The sequence below is a fragment of the Podarcis muralis genome, chromosome 1 (assembly GCF_964188315.1).
Source record: "Podarcis muralis chromosome 1, rPodMur119.hap1.1, whole genome shotgun sequence".
Classification (NCBI taxonomy): domain Eukaryota; kingdom Metazoa; phylum Chordata; class Lepidosauria; order Squamata; family Lacertidae; genus Podarcis; species Podarcis muralis.
In genome coordinates this window covers 43977472-43996559 of record NC_135655.1, presented here as the reverse complement: position 1 = coordinate 43996559, position 19088 = coordinate 43977472, and the positions used below count along the sequence as shown (strand labels likewise).

At 43.7% G+C, this 19088-nt stretch overlaps 1 protein-coding gene across 2 annotated transcripts in view; it reads right to left on the bottom strand.

Moving 5' to 3' along the window:
- Positions 1-1859: 1859 nt before the first annotated feature.
- Positions 1860-19088, bottom strand: part of LOC114594233 (cytosolic phospholipase A2 delta-like) — a 35040-nt gene continuing 17811 nt past the window's right edge. The window contains exons 9-19 of one of the 2 annotated variants that reach the window (XM_077927150.1): positions 18273-18310; positions 17670-17805; positions 16329-16465; positions 15408-15630; positions 13811-13928; positions 12835-12972; positions 11008-11103; positions 9891-10037; positions 9220-9389; positions 8080-8266; positions 1860-5513 (exon numbers count right to left, since the gene is read on the bottom strand). In XM_077927150.1, coding sequence (XP_077783276.1) covers positions 5284-5513; positions 8080-8266; positions 9220-9389; positions 9891-10037; positions 11008-11103; positions 12835-12972; positions 13811-13928; positions 15408-15630; positions 16329-16465; positions 17670-17805; positions 18273-18310 — 1620 coding nt within the window. In that variant the 3' untranslated portion in view covers positions 1860-5283. The remainder of the gene's footprint in view (positions 5514-8079; positions 8267-9219; positions 9390-9890; positions 10038-11007; positions 11104-12834; positions 12973-13810; positions 13929-15407; positions 15631-16328; positions 16466-17669; positions 17806-18272; positions 18311-19088) is intronic. The other variant, XM_077927153.1, reaches the window with a different exon arrangement.

Here is a 19088-nt window from a genome sequence, read left to right as displayed (position 1 = left end):
TATTTAGTACGCTTATATCCTGTTCTTTCTCCCAAAGAATCCCAGGGCAATGAGCAATGATAAAATAATAAAAAACATTTTCAAAACATTTCTAATACGTATTTTATATTCATTCATTCACACCCAGATCCATATCTTCCCATTTCCTGATCGCCTAACTTAGAAATAATAATAATAAATTTTATTTATACTCCGCCCTCCCCAGCCAAGACCAGGCTCAGGGCGGCTAACAACCAACAATAAAAACAAGTTGATTAAAATACAATTTAAAAAACAACATTAAAATACAACATTAAAACATTAAGATGCAGGACTTCCGGGTTAGCGCAATCGGCTAATGGCAGATTCCCTCCGAGCTCCGGAGGGAATCGGCTCTGCTGGAGACGGGTCCTGCCGCCGCGGTGACGCGGGGACCCTCGGAAACCGCAGGCGCTGAAGCCTGCGGACTTGGTGACTTGGCGGGCACCTTAAGCGCCCCCCCGACCCACGAAGAGCCTTTTTAAAGGCTTTGGAGAGGGTACGGAGAGTGGCGTGGTGCTGTGAGTAAACCGCTACTTCAGTGGAGTGAAGCCGCGAGCCATGGCCGGAGAGCGCTGACTTTTTTCCTTGAAAATTCGGACTGGAAAAGAATCAACCCGTGAGTAAAACGGAATTGGGATTAAAAAAAAATGTTTCCATTTGAATTCGGTACGACCGGGGGATGTGCTAAAAGGAAGTCCGCACCCCCCTTCCTGCAGATGATCTAAAGCAAGAATTGGATAACTAAGGTGGAGAGACCATTCCTCTCCTTGTGAGATAAAAGATATTAATTTCACGATTGGCATAAGAAGTTTTGTGCTGGAGGATAAGTGTTGAATTTTAGAAGTTGCTGTGTAACCCCCCCGGACCCTGGGAGCGTCCTGCGAGCGAGCCTGTTGAAGAGAAATAAGGAGTTTGACAGCTGTCAAGGAGCTGTCAAACGAGTTGTCAAAGGTAGAAAGACTTGCTATTTATTATCTTTGTGGATTAAGTGTGTTACATTTAAACTTAAGTTGTGGGAAACAAAGAAGAAATAAATAACAAGTTAACGGACTGTTGGAAAAGGATTATTAAGTAACCAGAATCCCTCTAGGGGGAATTCTGAGACATTACAATGGCTGCAGATGGAAAATTACAGGCCGAGCTTGAAAAAATGTTCTTTCTCGTGGGAAAATTACAAGACCAGAGTACAGCTATGGCTAGAGGGATTGCGACCTTGAATTCTAAAGTAAACAATTCTATTGACTGTGCTAAGGACTTGACTGGAAAAAACTCTGCAGCCGAATCAGAAGAGATATTGTCAGAAACCGAGGAGAGGGAAGAAGGAGCGGAAAAAGTCCAGGTGGAAATGACCAACCAGAAGCCTATAATTGTGGAATACAAGGAAAGTAAGATGTGGTCTATGAAAATTTGGATGGAAGCTAAGAATGAAGAATGGAGTGATCTCCCCATGGGGAGATCGGAAGATTCATGGATTACAAATCTGCTTAAGACAAAAGAGGGAGCCTCTGGGACATTTGGAATATTTGGGTTGAAAAGAAGCAAGAAATATGATTGGGGCTCCACTTTTGAACATGGAGGACTGGTTGGAAGAAATTTTGATTTTACAGAGATAGAGCTCCTTCGAGACCTGCTGACCAACATAAAGGGCTACCAACAAAATCGGCAGAGAGGGACTGACAGAGACTTGAAGGCCTCGGACGTGAGAAATCCAGGCTAAGAACTGTCATTGTGGACAATTATTCTTTTTTTTGGGGGGGGATGGGACTGAAACCGGGAAAGGGGGGGGATAAGAGTAGAATTTTAAGAATTTTTATGTTTTTTGTGTGTGTTTAGTTATCATGATCAATAATTAATATAAAAAGGGGAAATTTGTGGAAGGGAATCGAGGTCGACCTTAGAAAAGGATGTAATGTTTATAATAGTTGTGTATAAGTTAAATTTGGCTATTTAAGAAGAACCAAGTTAAAAAATGATAATAATATTGTAAGGATGAGAGATAAGAACTTGCTGAGTTAACTATTGGAACTGGGATGCATGAGGGGGAGGTGAGGGGAAGTCATGGAAAGTGGTTAAGAAAGTAAGGATTTGAAATTATACATGTTTGTTTTTGTCTTTGTGTGTTTGTGTTGTCTATATAAAATGTGAAAACCCAATAAAAATTTATAAAAAACAAAACAAAACATTAAGATGCAGCCTCTTCACAGGAGGAAAAAGGAAAAAGAAAGAGGGGGAGGGAATCAAACTGATTCTAAGCCAAAGGCCAGGCGGAATAACTCTGTCTTACAGGCCCTGCGGAAAGAAATCAGATCCCGCAGGGCCCTAGTCTCATGAGACAGAGCGTTCCACCAGTGTTGAAAAGGCCCTGGCTCTGGTTGCGGCTAATCTAACTTCCTTAGGGCCCGGGACCTCTAGGATGTTGCTATTTATGGACCTTAAGGTCCTCCGTGGGACATACCAGGAGAGGCGGTCCCGTAGGTACGAGGGTACTTCCATTTCCTCTTCTTCCATTAATTTTCCAATAGTGTTGCCAGCGCTTGGTAGCTATTTCCTCTAAATTCATTCCAAATTGTACACAGTCCTTTCTTTCTCAACTCTGTCTCTGCCAACTCAGAATATTTCTTAATCTCTTGGTCTGTGATTTCATTCCACTCCTCCATCACCATAACTCCACCATTTGGCTTCATTCCTCCAGGTACCTGTATGGAGGTCCTCTCCATTTCATCATCTACTGTCTCCAACTTTACCATTCCACTCTCCTGTTCTGGCAATCCTTCATCAATGCTGTCTTCCAAAGGCTCTATGTCTAGTTCATTTTTATTCACCATTTTATACATCTAAGCTCTCAGCTCTTTCAGTTGCTCATCAAGTATTTACTGCATGATGCCAACAGTCAGTGGGGGTGTTCAACAGTATTTTTGCCATACTGAGTGCCTGAACCCAGACTGAAATGGGTCAAGGAAATCTGTTTCATCCAAGAGTATTTGCAGTTGTGCCACAACCCTCTCAATCACCTTCCCTAAAGAGGTCCAGGTCCATGATGGAGTTTTTCAGGAGTAATTGGACCACTACCTCTTTCAGGGTGGTTGATCATCCCCAGATCCACTCAGTCATACCCCGCAGAGTAAGCCAAGAGGAACAAGGGTCCAAGAGGTGTATGGCTGACCCATTATTGCAAGAACTTTAAATCTCTAACTGCATTATAAAATAACAGCAACAATAACATCTCATCAGGTGTCTTAGGGTTTAACAAGACATTACCCAGCTGTCCTTCAATGGTTAAAATGAGGTCCTAAGCAGCTGCACGTCAAAGTAAATCAGGTCAGCAAAGCAGTGCCATGGGAGGAAGTGTTTAGCCATTTTCCCAGTCTAATCCCTCCTCAAAACTGCTATTTGCCTGGTGGAGAAAGATATGCAGGTACCATGGTACAATCTAAACTGGATGCTCTTTCATTTCTGAGCTATTTCTGCGCCGGAATTCCTCTGGAAAATAACTGCCTGCAAGACGGAGTTGTTCCACCAGGCCTTTGGTCAGGGCTCACCCTGACTCCCCTTTTCTTTTTGTATAAAAACTTATATGAAAGAGGCCTCCCAGCATTCTCACAGGCCCATATAAGATCAGCATAAATAGTTGGGCCGATGAGCACTTACTGTTCCCAACCCTGCGGAAAGCCATCTAATTATACTTTAATTTGATTTGGACCTGTTTTAGGAGGTAATTTAATTATTGTTTGATTTTATACTAATGTTATATATCTGATGTTAGCCGCCCTGAGCCCGACTTCGGCCAGGGAGGGCGGAATATAAATAAAAGATGATGGTGTTGATAATTATTATTATTATTATTATTATTATTATTATTAGTGGTTTCACTCCAGTCTCTCCTGGTGATCAATCTGCCTTTACTATCAGGATGGAAGGATGGATAAATGACAGGTAGAAGGGGTGATAGGCAGATCACAAGAGGGTGGATATGTAACAAAAACATTACAGGTACAGAGTCTTCATCTAACATTGCAAGCTGTTATTACTACAAACGTGAAAGCTCTCCAGTACCAAAGATTTTTAAATGATTATGATTTAATTCCTTAATTTATACTGCCATCTTGTGTTCACCAAATGAAAGCCCAGTTGCAAGACTTGCAGTTCCATGTATGGCTTCATCCACACTTACCTTTTGCCCTGCGCTTTCCAGGCACAGGTCTACACTTTAAAGCACTGCGTCCAAGCACTTTTTATTTGCCCCAGCAAAATCCCACTATTTAACACTGTATTGGAACAAATGATAATTTGGATTTTCCATGGATTGCTGTTTGCGCCTGTTCAGAGGTAAAGAGCAATTTTACAGGGCACTTTAAAGCACGTTCCTAGAAACACGGCACAAAAGGAAGTCTGGATGAACCCTGAGCCAGGGGTGGGGAACCTGCAGCCCTCCAAACATCATTGGACTCCAAATCCCACCAGCCACAACCAGCAAAGGCAATAGTCAGGGGTGATGGGAGTTGTAGTACATCAAAAGCCTCAATGGTCTAAAGTTTTCCATGCTTGATGTAAGTACAGTGGTACCTCAGGTTAAGTACTTAATTCGTTCCGGAGGTCTGCTCTTAACCTGAAACTGTTCTTAACCTGAAGCACCACTTTAGCTAATGGGGCCTCCTGCTGCTGCCGCACCGCCGGAGCACAATTTCTGTTCTCATCCTGAAGCAAAGTTCTTAACCCAAGGTACTATTTCTGGGTTAGCGGAGTCTGTAACCTGAAGTGTCTGTAACCTGAAGCGTATGTAACCCAAGGTACCACTGTAACTGGAATACAATATGTTAAGCAAAAACAGTGCAATGACACAGAAAATGTTGTCATTGCAGGAAATTACTTTGGCTGGTCCAGCTGACAATCCCTCTTTCTGTGCTGGAGGAACCGACTTCCCCATGCCCTTCACTTAAGGGGAAGCAGACACTTCACCCAAAGACAAGCACATATGCGTGGGTGCCCCATGTCCCGAAGTTCAGAATAAGAATAATGATGCAATTTTAATTTTGTTGCTGTTGTTATTTTAATTTCTTGCCCACCCTTCACCCTGAGATCGCCAGGGCAGATTACAACAATTTGTAATACAATATTAAAAGCAGTTTAAAACTGCTCACAATCACAGAATTAGGGCAGGCCTAATAATATACATCTCAAAGTGTGAAATGCCATGGTAAAGCAATGAAGGTTCACCATTCACTGAAAATGGGGACTGAATTGAAAAATCCCACCTGATTTGATTCATGTTGATTGTAGTTGTTTTTGTTTCCTGCTGGCTTTTCTCCTTTCCACTGCTGTCTGCAGAGCTTGCAAAATCAGTTCCCTGTTATTTTGAATGTTATAGTCACTCAGGTTTATAAGTTTGTTGAATTCCTCCTCGGTGTAAGTCAAATTTGTCATTCTGTATGGTGAGTTTAAACTAGTAAAATCCACCTCTCCCTTAGCCGTGTCTGCAGAAGTTCGCCTAATTCCTGCACAAAGGTTGCCAAAAATGGATAGTATGGGGGGGGGAGAAGAGATTGGGTTAACACTGTGTCTGTAAAACAGTATCCCCTCTATGACGAGGATGCCCAAATTCTGTATTGTTGAGAGTCACTCTATTCTCCAGATAGCTCTCTGTCTATAATAGAACACAACCTGGAGGCTATTACATATAATATGTTCAGCACAATCTAGCAATAAAGACTTTGCAATCACAGAGCACAAGTTGGCCATATTTCGGACATTCGAAATGCATGACCAAACATGGACTCTCTCTCATGGATGCACACAAAAACATGTTTTTCTATCTTGATTGATATTTCATCAGAGGGGTGGGGTGAAGGATAAAATAGTTTAATGGGCTATATGTGCTTTTGGGTTGTCAGTGACATTATTTATAACAGCAGCAGTGCAATCTATGCATGTTTACTTGGAATTAAGTCTCCCTATAATCCTGTACACACTCACCCAGGCTGTAACACTCTACACCAGGGGTCTGCAACCCGTGGCTCCGGAGCCGCATGTGGCTCTTTTACACCTTTGCCGCGGCTCCGGGGCGGATACTAGCGAGGGGAGGAGGCGCATTGTGCGCCCCGACACTTCCCACTGTGGCAGGCGCTGTACTGGCTGTGACGTCGCATGGGGGCGGTGCGTGTGTTAGTCACGCACCGTCCCGACATCACTTTCCCGCCCGCCCGCTACATTGTAAGGGGCATGTACGCTGGTCACTGCATTGAAAGGGGGCATGTACGCTGGTCACTGTTTTGAAGGGGAGTGAAGAACACACACACACACACAAAAAGGTAACTTGTTAATTTAACGTTTATTTCTACGAAGAGGAGTAATTCTGAGGGGTCAAACAAAGAAATAATAAAAAGTGACAAAAAAGTTATTTTTATAATGACGAGTTTTGCGGCTCCCAGTTTTTTTTTCCCCCTTTGGAAACGGGTCCAAGTGGCTCTTTTTGTCTTAAAGGTTGCAGACCCCTGCTCTACACACTTACCACAGAGTAAGCCCTATTGAACTCAGTGGGACTTACTTCTGAGTAGACATGCATAGGATTGTGATGCAAGGCTTGCTGCACGTCTTACAGGACTAATCGTTACATGTTTGCACACTGTGGCACATAGCCTAATGTATTCTCTTTTTTACATGTGAGAGCCCGGCTTGTTATTTTATTGACTGTCTGATCACACAGTTCAAAACTGACAGACCTGTTTCTTATATATGCTACCTGAAGGTAGATTTGAAAAGGACCATGTGCCAAGCAAAAAAGGGACTGTAGAACGTTCCCACTTGTAGAGCTATCGTTTAAGTCTGACTTATGTGAAAAGGCACCGGCTGCAATCTAACAGAATGTTTTTAGCATGCTGAACCCCATGGATTTCTGTAGCCTTAAGTATACTTCAATTCTCTGTTTGGGCTATCAAATTCTTCCATTTAAAGACCAGTATATTTGTCCTTCTCTTTTCCCTGTTTGTAATATAACAATATGGGACGCGGGTGGCGCTGTGGGTAAAAGCCTCAGCGCCTAGGGCTTGCCCATCGAAAGGTCGGTGGTTCGAATCCCCGCGGCGGGGTGCGCTCCCGTTGCTCGGTCCCAGCGCCTGCCAACCTAGCAGTTCGAAAGCACCCCCGGGTGCAAGTAGATAAATAGGGACCGCTTACTGGTGGGAAGGTAAACGGCGTTTCCGTGTGCTGCGCTGGCTAGCCAGATGCAGCTTTGTCACGCTGGCCACGTGACCCGGAAGTGTCTCCGGACAGCGCTGGCCCCCGGCCTCTTAAGTGAGATGGGCGCACAACCCTAGAGTCTGTCAAGACTGGCCTGTACGGGCAGGGGTACCTTTACCTTTACCTTTAATATAACAATGGAGACAAGATGCTAACACTCTGACTTGAAAACAGTTATTGTGGCAAGAATCCTCAATGAAAAGCTGGGGGAACATCAGAGAAGGAAAGCATTGCTTGAAGCTCTTGTGTGGTATTGACAGGTATTTATTATTACTTACGATCTTCTCTGCGGGACTTGACATCTTTCCGCAGTGCCTGCAAGACAGAGCTGTTCTACCAAGCCTTTGGCCAGGGCACAGCCTGACTCCCTCCTTTGGCAATCTTCACAGAACTCTAGCCCAATGGTTGCCATCAATTTGATTTGAATTAATTTTATAATGAAATGATTTTAGAATGTTGTATTATTTTATTGTTGTTAGCCGCCCTGAGCCCAGCTTCGGCTGGGGAGGGCGGGATATAAATAAATTATTATTATTATTATTATTATTATTATTATTATGGAAGGCGGTGATGAATGTCCTGTCCTTTGGAAATACTATTCCTACACCATGTACCAAGAGGGCCTGGATAGCTCATTTGGTTGGAGCATGGTGCTAACAATGATCCCCATACGAGACAGCTGCATATTAATCCCTGCATTGTGGGGGGTTGGACTAGATGATCCTCAGGGTCCCTTCCAACTCTACAATTTTATGGTTAGGCAGTGGCTTCTTTGCTACTTGGTCCCCAGTCTCATAGAACGTGACTGAAAAGTTCAATACTAACCCGGTTTTTTATACTCCCTAAAAGAGTTGTTCACTAGTGGGAAGTGAAGTATGATTGGAGCTTCTGGGTTCTCTTTGTCCTCAAAAATGTAGCATTCCTTTGGATTCTCCCTGTCTTCTTCAGTCAGTGCAATTTCAGGAAAAGGAATATCCTGGTCCAAACAGTATTTGCCCATCTGTTCTATAGACTGCAGAACGAAGAGGAAAACTAGAGTTTAAATAGCAAAACTAAGGCCATTTCCCCCCCAACAGTCCTCATCTACTATTGTCAAACCTAACCAAAGCTGTAGAGGAGAAAGTGACTGCTTTGCTGTTCAGGTAAGTTTAGTCATTCAGAGAGAACAAAATGCAGGAAGGAAAACAGACAATTTCCCCCCTTCTCAGTCAGGTACATCTAGGAATCCATGGTGCTGACATGAACTCCCTATGGATGGATGCACATCATATAGGTGCTTATATTTTGTAGGTCATTGGCAGAGGATCTGCTTTGCATGCATAAAGTCCCAGATTCCATCCTTGACATCCCTGGGTAGGGCTGGGGGAGATCCCAGTCTGAAAGTCAGTGAAGACAATATTGAGCTAGATCAGGGGTCAACAAACTTTTTCAGCAGGGGGCCAGTCCACTGCCCCTCAGACCTTGTGGGGGGGCAGACTATATTTTGGAAAAAATGAATGAATTCCTATGCCCCACAAACAACCCAGAGATGCATTTTAAATAAAAGCACACATTCTACTCATGTAAAAGCATGCTGATTCCCGGTCCATCCGCAGGCTGGATTTATAAGGCAATTGGGCCAGATTCGACCCCCCCGGGCCTTAGTTTTCCTACCTATGAGCTAGATGAACCAATGGCCTGACTCAGTATAAGGCAGCTTCCTATGTTTAAACGCAGAAACTGGTTTCATGCAACTCGCATCACCATATACAGGATGAAACTCACTTTATAATTGGATCATAGGAAGACTTCCATGTTTAACTTGGGCGCTATTCTACAGCATGCTTAGCTTAATATTTAATCTAACCCTCTTAGGCTAGCATACAGGAATAAGGATTTCTTTATAAACAATTTGTATGCCCCAAAACATTGCAATAAATGGCAAAGTTATTCTCTAGTCCAAAGATAAAATAAGAATTATCTTACATTAAACCTGGTCTCCAACAGGTTGTAGTCGAGTGATAAGATAACATCCACATTCCTTTCCTTTCTTATCAATGGAGGGCAACTGGTATTGATGAAATATCCAGCATCAACCAAGAATAGCTCTTTTTCCTGAGGTGTAAGAGAGTTGGGGCACTGGTCCAATTTACTGTCTGCAAGGCAAGTATTTCTTGCTATTGTGATCATACAGGACATGCTTATCTAATATACACCAATGAAATACTGAAAAAACAAAACTTATGTTTGTTTTTGATGGGCTGCTTTATGTCTTGTTACTCTTAGCATTAATCAGAAAACAAGCACCTTCAGCGGTCTATCCAAACTAAGCTGTACTGCGTACTGTGTCAAGGCTTTATTTGACTGATTAATCACTAGTACTAATGCTGAGAAAACAAGTAGTTCATCTAGCATGACTGTATTTGTACATAATTTGGTTGTAAGTTACTTTGGGTTCCCTTGGGCAAGATAAAGAGACTAAGAAATTTAATAAGTATCATACATACATACATACATACATACATACATACATACATACATTTCCTACAAGGGTATTGTAGCAAGGTGGTGACTTGCATGACAAAACTTGGTGAACATTTATAGTGCAGGAAGGGTTTGGCTGGGTTCCTCCCAATTTCATGTGCTGATTTATTTACCTTGCCACATGGAGAATGTTTTATGTTGGTAATAGTCCTTGTGTAGCTGGAGACCTCTCAGAAAGTTAGGTTTCTTTTCTCCTATTGGTCGACTAGTCAGAATTCCATTGAAGATGCTGGATCTGTTCATTGATGGAATGAAACAAGCTGTGTGACATAGAGAGAGTTGATTTATAGAAGCCCTGTTGCCTTTATCTGGAAGAACAGCAAAAAGCACATACAGTGGTACCTCAGGTTAAGAACTTAATTCGTTCCGGAGGTCCGTTCTTAACCTGAAACTGTTCTTAACCTGAGGTACCACTTTAGCTAATGGGGCCTCCCACTGCCACTGTGCCACCAGAGCAAGATTTCTGTTCTCATCCTGAAGCAAAGTTCTTAACCCGAGGTACTATTTCTGGGTTAGCAGTGTCTGTAACCTGAAGCGTCTGTAACCCGAGGTACCACTGTACTATGAAAAATTCTAAACTGTGATGCTTAAAAACTAACAACAACACTATGTGCACTGGCTGTTTACTGGTCAAAGTAGTCATTTGTGAGGTTTGGACATCTTTTATGTGCAATCACACCTCCCTTCTTTATGCTGCCACACAGAACCTGGGCAGATGGCATAGCTTCTGAAGAAAGCGGATTCTGAGCTTTAAAATAAATAAATAAATAAATAAATAAATAGTTAGAATAGAAATTATGACCTCTGCTTGCCTTTGTGGTTCTGATCTACTCTTACATCCAATTCAGATAGTCCATTTGTTTGCACTCAATGTATTCCACACTTGCAGCAATTCTTTGTGCATTAGATGTGACATGCACACCTGCACAATCACACTAACCCACACATTTCTATGGATTGCAGCCAAAGACTTTAAATGTAATCAAAACCATTTAAAGTAGCATGTGCTTTCCTAGTAAGTCAGGGAGAGAAATCAGGTATATGTGTGAAAAACAACCCCACAGAGATGGATGGATAAAACCCACAAATTAGCTACAATGTTCAGATTATGATCATTTGCTTTGCAGATTCTTTGCTGTATCTGCACAGTGATACATTTTATTCTTTAGTGCCTTCTCTGTTGAAAAAAATGCCATTGAACTAATAGAAATTACCCAGGCCACTTCTTACCTTCATCCTTTTCTTGGTCTGGGAAAGGCCACTGCCAGGATTTGTATAAGTGGTGAACATCCTTCAAATTCAAGGAAAATATGTTACTCCAAATGCCTGTAAATGTAAACATATTCAAAATGAAGACTTTCAGCACCTCTCTTTGTCATTCTCAATCCCTAAGAACTCACCTGGTTATCTGGATGCTAATTAAAGAAGAATGGGTCAGCCATGCTTGTTTCTCAGTTTCTGTGAACTAGGTTGATGTATTTAAATTTGAATTTTATTACAGCCCCAGAAATCCCTACATCTGTGTGAGCTTTGAACATGAAAATGAGAGCAGATCTGGCAGCCCTGTTCTCTCCCCATTCCCCATCCTTTTACTGGCACTATTTCTTAGATAAGTGATTGCCAAAATGGACAGTACCACCCACTGGGGGGCAGTGGGGTTACCTAGGGTGTCAATAAGAGGCAAGGGAGTGGCAGAGGTGTACATGACTCTCAGACTTTGAAAAGTTGGTATCACTGGATGAGGTTCATCAATTTTGTTGAATTAATTAAGCTAAGTAGTTTTAGTTGGATTTTGAATAAATGTGTAATTTTTTGTTACTGTTTTGAATTTTGTTGTTTCGTTATCTTCCTTAGTGAGTCATGCAAACTGCTATTTTGAATAATGCTTTTGAAAGTGTAGGGGGCACTAGGGATGTATTTATGGAACCATGGGGTTTGCAACCCCCAAACATTTGGAAACCTCTGACTTAGATGGTGCTGAGCTGATATGAAATGAGAGATTTGGACTAGTTAAGTGGTAGTATCTTGGTGGACCTTTGCCTTCAGCTGTTACCTACTTTGTGCTTTCAAGATAGGAGTTATAAGTCTAATAAAAAGGGAACAGGCTTGAAATGTGCAGGATTATTTGGTGGAAGGTTTTTGCTACAATTTCAACAGGCCACTACTTCCTACAAGTTCTTTCCACACTTGTCCTTTTTGGTGCAGCTAAGGCTTTGCTACTCTGCAATCAGCTGGAAGCAGCTTTTAGCTGAGAAATTGAGGGATTGAGCTCCCAAAGGATCGGTTTTTGAAAAGCTGACTTAAAGGGTTTTCTGCATCACTTGTAAATTGGACTAGATGGGTTTTGAGAACTCTTACAATGCTATGATTCTGTGGGACTTTGCAGCAGCTAATCTGGAGGTCTCCTGCTTCATTTAGAGCAGAGCTTTCTGAACTTTTCATATTGGTGACATGCTTTTTAGACATGCATCATTTTGTGACACAGTCATTCAGTTTTACTAGCAAACCAGAGGTTAAACTAATCCCCTTCCAGCTCTGGGAAGAGTGTGGGGAGCATTTGTGCAACACACCTACACACTGCAGCCAACACACTAACGTGTTGTGACACACAGTTTGGAAAGCTCTGATTTAGAGGATGGTTCAGGCAGGCAGCTGTCCTGCAGAGGCAGCCCATTAACTGGCAGGAAAAAAATGAAGAAACATCTACTGTCAGATATAGACCCTGTGGAGGAAGGAGAGCTGGAGAAAGCAGGGCTCTCTCTGTGGTGTGTGTGTGTGTGTGTGTGTGTGTGTGTGTGTGTGATTGCCCAACATAGTTAGATAGACATGGAAGGAGAATACACGAGAGGGTCTGAGCTGTTTTTTCTTCTTGCATGTTTTAGAATTTCCCACATCTACGGTACTATATCAGCTCAATGCTCAAGAGAGAGTTAGAGATTTTTGATAACAAGCTACACTTACTATGGTAATGCCAATATTGAATTTGGCAAAATTGGGACTCAGTTTGGCAATTTTTCTCACCAAAAGATAACTTTCCTCAAATCAAAATTAAGTCACCTTCCAAATAGCAGATCCGAGACTCTGGTCTCTTGTTTATTAGTCGTCCCATGAAGAAATCACTTCCAAAATCCTCTGGGCAAATGAAGGCCCCGTACTTAGAAAATCCAACCTCATATGGGGAGAATTCACACCATTCTATAAGCAGAATGAGAGAAGAAAAGTGGAGAAAAATATACCCCAATGCCTAAAATCAGGAGGAAGTTTGAGAGGAGAATGATGAAAACAGAATTGCTCTCTTTGGGTGAAATTCAGGAAAGGTTTGTACAGAGCAGAACCATTGAAATGAATGGACCTAACTTAGTCACATTCATTCATTTCAGTGGGCGTACTTTGAGTAAGTCTTGATTTTGGCTGCAGTTCTGAACTACTTACACACTGAAGCCCCCTGGCATGGTTTCAAGATTGCAGGTGGTTCCACTAAAAGACACCATACCATTGTTGAGTTGTTGTTGTTGTTTAGTCGTGTCCGACTCTTCGTGACCCCATGGACCAGAGCACGCCAGGCACTCCTGTCTTCCACTGCCTCCCACAATTTGGTCAGACTCATGTTTGTAGCTTCGGGAACACTATCCAACCATCTCGTCCTCTGTCGTCCCCTTCTCCTTGTGCCCTCCATCTTTCCCAACATCAGGGTCTTTTCCAGGGAGCCTTCTCTTCTCATGAGGTGGCCAAAGTATTGGAGCCTCAGCTTCAGGCTCTGTCCTTCCAGTGAGCACTCAGGGCTGATTTCCTTAAGAATGGATACGTTTGATCTTCTTGCAGTCCATGGGACTCTCAAGCGTCTCCTCCAGCACCATAATTCAAAAGCATCAATTCTTCGGCGATCAGCCTTCTTTATGGTCCAGCTCTCACTTCCATACATCACTACTGGGAAAACCATGGCTTTAACTATACGGACCTTTTTGGCTGCAGTTCTGAACTACTTACACACTGAAGCCCCCTGACATGGTTTCAAGATTGTTGAGTTGCTTACCTTTAAATTCACAAGTGCTCTGGGTGTCCTTCTTGACACTGAGGGCCAGGTAGATAGGCAATGGATTCTGCCCCTGAGTCACAGCCTGTTGCTGACTAGAAAGTTTGCTATCACTTTGCTAAGAGGAAATGATGCAATGAAACACAAAGAAAACAAGAAGAAATTCAAAGGCAGAAAATAAATTATGAAGCAACAGATGCTTCCAAACCAAGCAGCAGACGGCATGGTTGGGTTGTGGCCCCCACCTGACCTCTGTTGAGTCATGTTGCGGCTGCTTACCGAGCGGTAAAGAGGGAGCGGCCAGGTGGTGGCAAGGTCAACATAGTGCAAATACACCAGCAGGAGTGGTGGATTGGCTCCACTGGTGCATTTGCACCTCAGCAACCACCATAACAACAGCCCCGCTGGATCAGGTCAATGGCCCATCTAGTCCAGCATCCTGTTCTCACAGTGGCCAACCAGATGCCTCTGAGAAACTCACTAGCAGGACCCAAGCACAAGAGCACTCTCTGCTCCTCTGGTTTCTAGCATCTGGTATTCAAAAGCATACTGCCTCTGACTGGGAGCACAGCCTCCTCACCCTCTAGTTCCCAGTAAGCAACAACAGCACAATTGACTGGAGGTCAGGTGAGTGCTGCCGCCTCACCATGCCATCTGCTACTGCCCAAGAGCTAGAATGACCGCTCCCCGCATTAACTAGGGGACGGCTTTAGCTTGGTCACGCACAGCCCCCCCCCCAGGGACAACTAGACCCCCAGCAAGGTAGTTGGCTTCGCCACCCCCCCCCCAGCTGGATACCTGGAGGTTCCCACCTAGCCTCGTCAATCAGCCAATCCTGGCTGGGGGGGGGCATGTTGCCAAGGGAATTGGCCAGGTAGAGTTAGGACCGCCCACACTCACAATAGAGGGTGTAACTTACCTGTTGGTCTTGTTGGCTCCTGAACTTCCCCACCCTGCCCTCCCTCAATTTATGCCTTCTTTTGCAGTTCTTTTGCACTGCTGCGGTCCTAGATGGTCGCCATTGAGGGACCGGGAAGGAATTTCCTTGCATTGGCAGGTTTCACCTTCGCCATAGCAAAAGTCACAACTTTGGCTGTTTGTAGGCCTTGGGTGGAATCCTTTAGTCTATCTTCCCTCAATGGGGGGGGGGGTGAAGCGGTGACCCCCCCTGCAGTGGCGATCCCAGGGTTCCCCATTAAAGGGGTTATTTTGAGGGGAGGCACTGGCCATAAGCCAATGGGTTGTCAGTGCTCTCCCTTACGACGCGGCGAAATGGGGGGGGGGGCTCTCTGCTTGAACAGACGTTCTCCAGAGTCAGCCCAATCCGCCCATACTTTGGATAACCCTGGTGTTCCCCAGATCCCCAGCTGCGGACTGGGAGGGATAAACGCCCAATGCCTAAGCCAAGGTCTTCCTACCTCTGATAATTTAATAAAGTTGTGGCCAATTTTAATCCCATAAAATGTTGTCAGGAGTCATTATACCTCCCAGGGGTCTCCTGGGGCTTGGGGGGGTCTCCGCCTGTCCACGCAATGTCTGCAAGGAAAGATGAAGACACTTAACATCCTTAGGGTAAGAGGGTCTTTGGAGCACATACCTCGTCGTGGAACATGCAGTCGATTATAAGGGACCACACATCAGTAAAATAAACCGAGTGCCCCTCTCGAGCTCTCTGCCTTAGCTCCACGTCATAGTGCTGTAGGGCCTCCAAGGAGAAAGCACTTGACTTGCTCCTAGCAATATATTCCTGTGCTCTGTGGATTGGACCCATCAGGTCCTTTTGAGACCAGTCAGCATCTTCATACAAACTTCTCATTGTCCTACAGAAAAAATAACACCTTCAGAACAAGGCAACGCTATAATTTAAACTGCCTTGTAAATTACACTCACAAAATCTACCCTTATATCCTTAGGGCCCAAAAGCACATTGTAGATTACATGAATGTAGATTACATAAATGTAGATTACATGTTCGATTTGGAAGGGATGCTTTAAAAAGAAACCGGGGGAGGGCCTAGTCAGGTTTGGGACTATGGCACACAGGGAGAGGGATGAACGCTTTCCTCAACCCTGCACTTTGGTGCCTAATACAGTTGTACCTTGGTTCTCGAACGCCTTGGTACTCGGATGTTTTGGCTCCCGAATGCCACAAACCTGGAAGTGAGTGTTCCACTTTGCAAACTTTTTCGGAAGCCGAACATCTGATGTGACTTCTGCGGCTTCTGATTGAGTGCAGGAAGCTCCTGCAGCCAATCGGAAGCCACAGCTTGGTTTTTGAACTGTTTCAGGAGTCAAACAAACTCCCAGAACAGATTAAGTTCGAGAACCAAGGTAGCACTGTACTGTACAATTGTTTCTCTCCCTGAAGCTGACATTTGCCACCAGACAGAAGTTGTTATTGAAGCTACTGTTGGTGATAAATATTTTTTTTTTAAAACCCTTCCACATGTGCAGCAACCTCAAATCTGACCGGGCCTCTCCAGCAGCTGCTATTTTTCACAATGCTAATTCACATTACCATGTTGCGCCAGACGCTCCAGATAGGTATGTCACACAGTCTAGAAGATTCAGCTTCTGAAGGGCAGAGAGGTGTCCATAAAAAGCTGACATTGCTCTGGCTCCTCCTCCTGTTGCCATGACAGCTATCACTGGGACCTGTGGCACAAACAGGATGGAGTAAACAGGAAGTATCTGTGCCTAACATGTTCAGGACTATCAATCAAATACCTAAATATTAGTAAGTCTAGGGGTAAGCAACCACAGAGCTGTATTGCTAAGATAGGCAGGTCCATATCATAGGAATATACAGTCATACCTCGGGTTACAGATGCTTCAGGTTGAGAGTTTTCAGGATACGGACGCGCCAAAACTTGGAAGTACTAGAACGGGTTACTTCCAGGTTTAACCACTTTGCGCATGCGCAGAAGCACTGAATTGCAACCTGCGCATGCGCAGACGGAGCACTGCAGGCTGCGGATGCTGCGGGTTGCAAATGTGCCTCCCACACAGATCACATTCGCAACCTGAGCGCCCACTGTAAATGGTGCAGAAAGAGCTCTGTGTGATGCCATTTCCCCTGTTTCCTGCGATGGGATGAAACAATAGGTTTTTAATTCTTTCTCCTTCCTACCGCCTCTCTCTCACTCCCTTCCTCACCTTCGATGCAGGTACATGTCTATGTGCGCTAATCAACCATGTATTTTGAAACCTAGAAGAATTTTGTCCTGCATAGTTTTCCTACTATCTTTGCCGTGATCCAATGCAAGTCTGTTAAGTAAACGGTATCTTTTAAGCTTACTTTGTAAGCTGTTTGTTGCCTGATTCTTTTATAGAGAGGGAAACCAAGGAGAATTGCTCAGAAAAGTAAAGGCTCCAAAGCTTCTATTTTCGTAACAAAAGATGAGATTTTAATGCTCTGCTTAATCTACACATGTGGGAAACTGGAGGGATAAATTGTAATTAATATTTTCTCTCTTAGCCATCAACAAGCCATCCCACATAACCTGTATCCAATGTCAGTAGGCCATAACACTTTCTTTCCAGGGGGTGGAGGGGGAGAGAGAATACCAGTTCAAAGAATAAAAGGTGTTTATTACAAAAAGTACACATTTGAAGCTTACTCTTTTTTTTCTCCTCAGGGGATGTCTATCAGAGAAAATGCATTTAAGAGCTCCTTCTTTTCTGTGGGTCCTCTTTGTCTGTTGACTGTATCTTCCTTCAACAATGCGTTGCTGCAGTTGATTTCTCTCAACAAAGCAGCTTCTCTGCAATACCCACACTAAATAAACTGCTTCAGTTCTATTGATATATTTTTGCACTAACATGAGTAGCTTTGAGTCACAAAATGAAGCACATTTACCTCGTGTCCTCGCAGCTCCTGCTCCAGCAGAAGAACCTTTTTCAGAGCACTGGCAACCACATTCTTGCGCTTAGATAGGAAGTCCTGCTCAGCCCCACAGAGATCACATCCCAAACGCACATCTAAATCTCCTAAACTGGAATAAAAAGAAATAAATGCACCTCCCTTTGTCACCTGATATACAGAGGTAGAAAGCAGGGTTGTGCAGCTATGTAATTTGAAACTGAGAACTTAGTGTGATAGATTTTTTTTTTGTGTGTGTGTTGTCATTGTTGTGAGATTTTAAAACATGAAGCTGGCCTGGTACTCAAGACAAGGACTAAAATGTGCCAAAAATGAAGGTAAGAAAGGAATAGACTCTGCATCTCTCATCACCATCATTGCTAGGCTATAACACTGGATAGTCGCTGATGGATGTAGAAGGAGATGATATGAATAGTATTTGTTCCAACTAATTATTGGGCTTTCTTAAAGTGAAGTGCATGAGTATGTGATTTGCTGGACTGAGCTGGAAGTTTTTACCACTATACAGAGCCAAGCTGAACAGACAAGAATTTCTTATTTGATTTGATTTCAATATAATAATAAATAATAATTTCTCACCAGTCATTGACCTGGAGTTGCAGCTCCAATTCTGCATCCTGAAAATGAAGATGTTGAGTTTACCTATGTTAAGGTACTAAGCAAATGCACTGTGTAATGTTCATAAATATAACACAATAGACTGTTTATTACCAATCCCAGGGTTTCATTTTCATAAACATTTCCAAGCATGGCACTTGTGGGTCTCTTAAGAGCAGTGGAAGAGGCATACACCATCCCAAAATCTAGGTAACTGATAGATTATTTCTTACCCACTAGACTGTTTTCTGTTTATTAAAGTTCTGGATATGGGACACAAAGTAGAGCTTTGACAAGGGAGAAAACATTCAAACTTAGTAATCCAGAAAACAAAGAATTAAATCCTGATATGGACATAATGATATCATTCTTTGAAAGGAACAATGAATTTACAAATCCACTGTTAAATTTCAGAACTACCGTATTTTTCGCACGATTGGACGCACCGGACCATAGGACGCACCTAGTTTTTTGGGGGGGAAATAAAGGAAAAAATTTTCCCCTTTATTTCCCCCCCAAAAGCAGGTCAGGGAAACCGAACCAGGTCGAGGAACAGCGGGATAGTGGCGCTGCGCCTCCCTGCTGTCCCCCGAGCTTGTGGGGCTGGCCGATGTCTGTCCGGCGGGCGGGGCGCTCTGCTTCAGGGCGCCCCACCCGCTAGGCAGCAGGCTGCTATCCGCAGCGTGGGGAGCCTTGTGGGGAACTCCTGCAAGGCTCCCCACTCTGCGGATGTATGCCTGGCGCGAGGGGCGCTCTGCTTCAGGGCGCCCCACCCGCCAGGCAGCAGGCTGCTATCCG